Here is a 7731-nt window from a genome sequence, read left to right as displayed (position 1 = left end):
GGAGATGTTTTAATTTTGTGCACCTTCCAGCACCGACTGGATTTTTCTACCAAAAGAAAAAAAAAAAAAAAAGAAAGGAAGAAAGGAAGGAAAGAAAATAATGCCTTTTCCTCTTTCTTCATTAGTTATGCCCACTTACTTATCATGACATGATTGCACAGGTGAGCCTGGGTTTAATTATTTCTTGTTCGTAAGCATTAATCACCAATTTTCTGAGAAAAGGACTGATGTCCTAGCTGCTTCCAGTAATAACCAGTGACGGACGACGGCATGTTCCCAGGTCGCCGTGAATTCTCTCGTATTTCTGGACACTGATGGGAAAGGAGGAGGCGTCCCTTTGTCCCCTTTGGGTCTCTCGCCATGCTCTGCGAGGGTCCGTATCTGTGTGGGTGGCACCCATGACTCTCTTCAGGATTCATAACCTATCATGACGGCTCACGGACTGGAGAAAGGACGCACTCGTGACCACCATTTAGTATGAAGGAGATAAGGGAATAACCCACTGCAGAATGCAAGCTGGGGGAGGGGACTGCCCCAGGAATGTCTGTCTGTCCCTGTGGAGGTTGGACTTGTTGATATATTAGGATGTATATCAACACAGAGGTTCCTGGAGCTTCCTTATCCAGAGACTTTGGTGGGGGTCTCAGCACTTAGGGGTGACTGGTTCCATCATTGGCCATGAAGTTTGAATCCCACCTTCAGCCTCATCTCTTCCCTGTAGAAGGGCCTGGGTTAATGTTCTGACCCTCTAGTCACAGGCCCGGGATATCTTCTGGGCTAGCCTAGCCTGAGCCACCTCAAAGTGTACATCAGAGATGGATGAAGGAGTTCACACAGAATCAACTCCTTGGGATGCTGCAATTCTACGCTTAAAAGCGGCACCGGGGCCAGGCATGGTCCTCAGTGCACCAGAGCAAGCGTAGGCAGAAATGGCTCAACCTTACTTGGGGATTCGAAGGGCTTAGACCTTGTGTATCTGTGCAGTTAAAGCCTTGGGGTGAAGACTCCCAGGCAGCTGGCAAAGCTAAGGCAAGAGATCTCAACCAGCATTTGAGGTGAGTAAAATGTTAATGCAGGACTGTTCACCGAGCCGCACTGCCGCCATCTTCAGGGGTCCACTTCAACCTGCTTACTAGTGAACATCACAGCGGGGACTGCTAACTGTTGATCTTCACTCTCGGATGAGGGGTGGGCTGGGAAGGTTATGGGACCCTCACCTGAGTTATCTAACAACTGGTCCCAACCAGCTATTGGTTATTCCGCCTTGACTGCCCGTAGTCTCTGGGAGTGACTAGAGGATACAGGTGGAAAGATGAGGGGAAGGGTTCCCTTTGTGCGACTCGGGTGGGTGGGTGGGTGGGCGGGCGGTTGGGGGGTGGGCAGCCATCATCCTAACTGGGTGCAGACCTTCAAAGGCCCCCACGCTCCTGCCTGTAACCCCTCACCTGTGAGCAGGTAGGCTCAAACAACTCCTTGGCTCTTCAGGGAAGATAGAAAAGGCACCTCGGTTTCTCCTGGGACCTTAAGAGGGTTAAGATGTTGTTCATGTTTCCCCAAGAGAAAGGGTTTTAACAGAAGAGGTGGAGGGAGGGGGGTTAGCTGGCGCCTGGGCGGGACATCTCTGTATCCACAGGGACAGAGAAAGAGAGGCAGTGGAAGACTGAGGGCTAGTTGGGACTGACAGAAATGAAAGGCTAGGGAGGGGATTTACCTTGGTGACACAGGAGCTGACTGGGGAGACTAGCAGAGTGGGAGGCAGGAAAAAAAAAAAAAACCCACACAGAATACAGAACCAGAAGGGCTGCATAGGGGTGGGAGGGTGGGGGTAAGTGTATCAGAAGGAGGTCACTTACACAGAGCAGGGCGCCCAAGATGTGAGACCCTGGGTGAGGGTGGGGGAAATCTCATGTCTTGATTTCAAGCAGGAAGGAGACTGGTGGGAGCCAGCCAGAGAGGACTGGACCCAGGCTCCCTTCTATAACACGAGCGAGCGGAGTCTTTGCCAGATGTCTCTAGAAGCTTCTTCCAGCATTTTCCCTCCAGAGCTGAATGCACTCTCTTAGTACACCCCACCCACCACGGGGTAGATCTGAGCTCCACAGCTTCCTGGAGTCTGCACTACCTGGAGGGAGAGAGAGAGTGGGAGGAGGAGCTTCAAGAAGGGCATCGTGGTGCATGCCTTTAATTCCAGCGGGGACGGGGAGATCTCTGTGAGTTAAGGCCAGTCTGGACTACATAGGGAGTTCCAGGACAGCCAGAGCTACAGAACGTGAGAACCCTGTCTCCAGAAAAGAATCGGTAAAACATATTTGGGAAAGTGTGATCAGAGACAAACTGTTAACTTCAGTTTTGGCTAATGTGGGCTGGCCCCGAAGGTGAAGGCAGGGACACACCTCTGAGGTATGGGGGTCTCACCAGGGACAAACTTTCTCTCACCTGAAGACACAACACTGTGTCTCAGGGTTTGTTTGTTTGTTTGTTTTTTGTTTTGTTTTGTTTCTGGGAAACAAAACAGTTTCCATCCTGGGACATCCTCCGGTGCACAACACAGCCCTCTCGACTTGTCCCCAGATGTCAACAGTGCTGAGGAAGGGCAGAAGGGAGAATGGAGTGTGCTTGCCCGTGGGAGGGTAGAATGGCAGGCTGGGCTCAATTGTATGTTGGGTGGAGGGCGAAGCTCTCACCGGGAGAAGACAGGACTTTGCTTGGTAGCCACTTTCAAAGTTACAAGTGGCCATGTAACAATTCTAGGTTTTTTTTTTTTTTTTTTTTTTTTTTGGAGCTGGGGACCGAACCCAGGGCCTTGAGCTTCCTAGGCAAGCGCTCTACCACTGAGCTAAATCCCCAACCCACAATTCTAGGTTTTTAACGTGTGAGAACATGACCATGAAACTTCTAAGCTAATCCCATGTCCCCCTTGCTATTTTTTTCTCTCTGTTGCGTGGATTTGTATGCATGTTTGCATGTGTGTGTTGTATGAATTTGTATATATGTTTGCGTGTGTGCACATGCAGGTTCGAGGCCCCAAGGAATCATCCTCAGTCACTACTTCACTTTAGTTATTCAGCCAGGGTCTGTTAATCAAACCCAGAGCTAGTTGAGCTAGCCAGCTTGCTCTTGGGATTCCATGGATTCAACCTTCCACGGCTGGAATCCCAGGCAGGCTGCCACACCCACCCTGCCTCCCAATCCCGGACTCTCAGCTATCAGTTCTTTTCCCCATCTTCCTCTTGGGTGAAGCTGCAAGGTTCAGGCACACCACTGGGTTCAGGGCCACTTGTTGCTAAAAAATAGACCAAAGAGCTAGACCGAGTGGTACCCTTACTTCCAGGGGATAATTGACAGTGTCTGCTGTCATTTAGACTGGGGACATGGATGGTACTGCCACAGAGGCGCACCACCTAGACAAAAGACAAATGCCTTGGCATGGCCACAAGATCCCTCTTGGAGAGACCAGATCCCATCGCGTCACTTGTCTCTGGATCTCTAGGTTCCTGGGAAAGGGGTGTGTGTGTGTGTGTGTGTGTGTGTGTGTGTGTGTGTGTGTGTGTGTGTAGTGACCTACTGAACTCCTGGAGTACAGTTCTCAGTTCTTTTGGGGGCTCAGCGATTCTAAACTTAGTACACTAAGAAAGCCTTGACTGCAATCTGTGAAGGGGCCACCTATGTTCTTTAGAGCGGTCTTACTGGTACTTTCCACGGCCGCACGGGGCTTTTTGGCTCCACTTGGAAACAGGAGGAGGACAGCCACTCCTTCGCTTCTTTGGCTAGAAGATGCCAACACCAGCGGTCACCTCCTCCCACATCACCTGTGGGATCTGCTGGATCCAGGATCACAGGCCTAAAGAAAGGTTAGATAATGTGAGAGGGTTGTTATCAAGGCCCCTGGCCTCAGCCTTCAGGGTTGCATTAATGATACAATATATCTTGGCTGCCTAGGTCAAATAATTTGAAACTACTCAGGAGTCCAAGTCACTTCTACATTTGAAGAACACCCCCCACCCCCCCGTCCCCCGACCCCCCATCCCCCGACCCCCCATCCCCCGACCCCCCATCCCCCGACCCCCCCCTCCCCCTCTCACTCCTCCCGCTCCCCCCACTGTGATTTACCCAGGACAGCAAATTTTTTTTTTTTTAAAGATTTTACTTATTCATTTTATATATGACGAGTACACTGTCACTGTCTTCAGACACACCAGAGGAGTGCATTGGATCTCATTACAGATGGTTGAGAGCCACCATGTGGTTGCTGGGATTTGAACTCATGACCTGTGGAAGAGCAGTCAGTGCTCTTAACCGCTGAGCCATCTCTCCAGCCCCGAGTTCCTGCTCTTAATGCTCTTATTTCTTCCCTTTGCTGTTTTATCTTCTCCCCTCCTCTTTTCTCTTTCTTCTTTCACCTTTGTTTCTTGCTCACGGTATCTAGTACACACTCTGAGGACCCCCTCCCTTTATTTTAATAATTTTGAGGGGACAGTTTGCTATGTGGACAATCCTATCCTCCTGGTGTACGCCTTTAATCCCAGCATTCTGGAGGCAGGGGCAGGCAGATCTCTGTGAACTGGAGATTGTCTTAGTCTACAGAGTGGGTTCCAGGGCAGGTGGGCTAAAGCTGTAAAGAGACCCTGTCTTAAACAAACAAACATAAGCAAACGGGTGGATGGATAACAAAACAAAACAACAACAACAACGACAACAACAAAATCTTCCACCTTTCAGCCTCGGAAATGCCGGGACTGTGGCAGGTACCACCCTGCCTGGCTTTGTTCTTTTAGCTCTGAAAGATAAAGCCAGATCTGGCTGGATGACAGGGGCTGGATAAACCGTAAAGGAGCTTGCTGCCAAGTCAATGACCACGATCTCTTAGACCCACAGACCCACGTGGTGGGAGGGAAAGAACTGACTCTGGAAAGTTGTCCGTTGATTTACTGTGGTGTGCGCATGCTTGCGTGCATGGAGGTGGGTTGGGGGCTGGGAATGGCAGAGCTGTTTCTCAGGAATATCTTGCCATTGTCTAGCACACATATTTCCATGTGGAAGAACCAGGAAAGCAGTGCGAGCGCCCTCTGCCGGCTGGATGCTTCGGCATCTCTCCTGGGTGGCAAGCCCCTCCCACTCCCGTGGTTGAGCTTTCTCAGTTTCACACTGGGAATGAACAAGACCCCCCGGGGAAAAGAATCTAGGTCATGGAAGAAATAGTGTGGAAGGGAGTTAATTCAGAAGGGGGAGAGAGAGTAGGCACCTCTTTTTCTGGATCTGGGTCAGTAGGAACTTCCTCATGTGATCCTCCTCAAAGTTGTAATTGACTGTCCAGAAGACGCAGAGCTGCCGGTATCTTATGACCAAGTCCAGGACGGTCCGGAAGCCTTCAGCAGTGTCGAAGCCATCTGTGCCACTGCCATGCTCCCACGCATACACGGTGAGCAGCTCCAGTGCGTACTTTGGAGGTAAAGATGCTTTTGGCTTCATCTTCCTTTCACACTGGTGGGGAGAGAAAGTGAGGATGTCAGATGACCTTGGCGAGGCAGAGGAGCCCAGTGTGTGTCCTGGATTGCCTGGGTTGCAGTAGAGGCAACTGGGTTATAACACGAAACTTGGAAGAAAGGAGACACTGAGTTCTAGGTAGGCCTGATAGACGTAGCAGCAGGCAGTGTGGTGCACGCAGTGGTCTGCTTTTGGGCTATGGAACTGCTGGCTGATGGGACCCTCTGTTTGCTAGTTCTGGGCCCTTCGATGTGGATCGCCACATCAGAGGGGGGGCGGTGCTTGAGGAAGTCACGTGATTCCCCACCCTGCCCACTAGCCCTCTGCTTTCCACGGTGGCTCCGGTTTCAGAGGGCAGCTTCATCCTGCCTTCTGAGAGAGAGAGAGAGAGAGCATGGCGAGTACACAGCAGTACTGGCAAACTGTGGTGCACAACTCTAACTTCCACTCATGCTCATCAGGAGAGAACTTGGTTGAGGCCAAATTCCTTGGCCGACAAGAGGTCAGAGATCGCCACGCATTGCTTTGCGATAGGAGGCCCAATAGGCCTGACCCAGAAGATATCATTGGCAGAGGACAATGAGAAGATCCATGGGTAAACGAACAGCAGATTCCCGAAAGAGGCCCAGCCTCTTTCACAGAAGGATTTTGGGTGTGGAGGACACTTGGTAAAGCCTGTGTCTCAGTTTAGCAAGGGCTGGCTGACCTGTTTGTACCAGTGCTTGATCAGGCGGATCAGACCCTTGAGTTTGGTGGGCCTGGTTTCAATGAAGTCTCTCTGTAGCTCTGTAAAACAGACTGAAAACTCCCCTCCTTTGAAGCTGTCCTGTGAGGCATACAGCTCAGTGAGCTTCTTGTAGGCTTTGAGCCTGGAGGTGTAGTCAGACCGCAGCTGACCTAATGTGGAAGGAAAATGTCAGTTAGATCATATGAATATAGTGAACAACAGAGTAAAACAAAAAAAAAAACATTTTTTTTTGAGACAGGATCTCATGTAGCCCAAGATGGCACTGAACTTCCTAGGTAGCCAAAGAGGATCTTGAATTTCTGATCCTCCTGCCTCTACCTTCCAAATGCTGAGATTACAACTGTGCACCACCATGCCCAGTTTAAACGATACAGGGGGATTGTAACCAGGTCTTGGGCATGCGAGACACTCTACCAATGAATCAATGACCACAGTTCTCAAAACTGGTTTTTAAAAATTTTATTTTCATTGATGCATGTGTGCATGTGTGCCTGTGTGTGTTTGTGTGCATTCATGTGTACCTGTGTGTGTGCATGCATGTGTACCTGTGTACCTCTGTGTGTGTGTGCATGTGTCCCGTGTGCCTATGCATGTGTGTGCATGCATGTGTACCTATGTGTGTGTGCATGCATGTGTCCTGTGTGCCTATGTGTGTGTACATGTGTCCTATGTGCACATATGCATAAGTGCAAGTGACTGCAGGCCAGAAGAGGGGTATCGGGTCCCCTGGAGCTGGAGTTACAGGATGTGAGCCACTGGAGTTTAGCGCTGGGAACCGACTTAGTTCCTCCAAAGAACAGCCAGCCCTCCTCAGCCTCTGCAGCCATCCTGGTTTTTTGGACAAATGTAATTTCACTGGAGGGAATTCAGTTCAATGGGGGAGTTTCCCTTGAACCATGTACCTATATTTGAACTACTGATGGCTGTCCAAGATACAGACAGTAGTGGCTGTGGGCCTGGAGGGCACAGTGGGTTTACAGACGCACACACATCTGTGATAACCCACGAGGGCAGCCCCTGGCCACTGTGGCTGATTAATCTAGTGATAACTGAGACAAGATGGAGAAGATTTGGCCACAGCCACATCTCAAGTTTCCAGTGGATTCAGAACCCAGATCTAGATGGTTCTCACTGTTGGAGAGAGTCTGAGCTCAAGCTTGCACGCTCTGTCCCTGAGGCAGCTTTAGTCCACTTCTCTCATTTGTGTGTGTGTGTGTGTGTGTGTGTGTGTGTGTGTGTGTAAATAAAGTTTTATTGGGATAGAGTTGATCACATTTATGAATCTCTCGTGTATGGCTATTTTCACATTGAAACGGCAGAGTTGGGAAAACTATGCTCTTCCAGGGTGAAAAGATTTGCTGTGGTGCTGTACTAGTGAGCTTTCTGTCAACACAGACCTAGACACACCTGGGAAGAGGGAATCTCAACTGAAGAAGTACCTCCATCAGACTGGTCTATGGCCATGTCTTATGAAAACCTCAAGCACAGAACTGCCTCCA

At 50.1% G+C, this 7731-nt stretch overlaps 1 protein-coding gene across 1 annotated transcript in view; it reads right to left on the bottom strand.

Moving 5' to 3' along the window:
• Window positions 1–1876: 1876 nt before the first annotated feature.
• The window catches only part of Oas2 (2'-5'-oligoadenylate synthetase 2), a 22965-nt gene continuing 17110 nt past the window's right edge, over window positions 1877–7731 (bottom strand). The window contains exons 8-11 of the mRNA XM_032886750.1: window positions 6191–6381; window positions 5243–5481; window positions 3688–3841; window positions 1877–2122 (exon numbers count right to left, since the gene is read on the bottom strand). Of these exons, the coding sequence (XP_032742641.1) occupies window positions 2060–2122; window positions 3688–3841; window positions 5243–5481; window positions 6191–6381 (647 nt within the window). The 3' untranslated portion in view covers window positions 1877–2059. The remainder of the gene's footprint in view (window positions 2123–3687; window positions 3842–5242; window positions 5482–6190; window positions 6382–7731) is intronic.

The sequence above is a fragment of the Rattus rattus genome, chromosome 16 (genome assembly GCF_011064425.1).
Source record: "Rattus rattus isolate New Zealand chromosome 16, Rrattus_CSIRO_v1, whole genome shotgun sequence".
NCBI classification, from domain to species: domain Eukaryota; kingdom Metazoa; phylum Chordata; class Mammalia; order Rodentia; family Muridae; genus Rattus; species Rattus rattus.
Note: the sequence above shows the minus strand (reverse complement) of the source record. Positions and strands in the feature narration are given on the sequence as shown.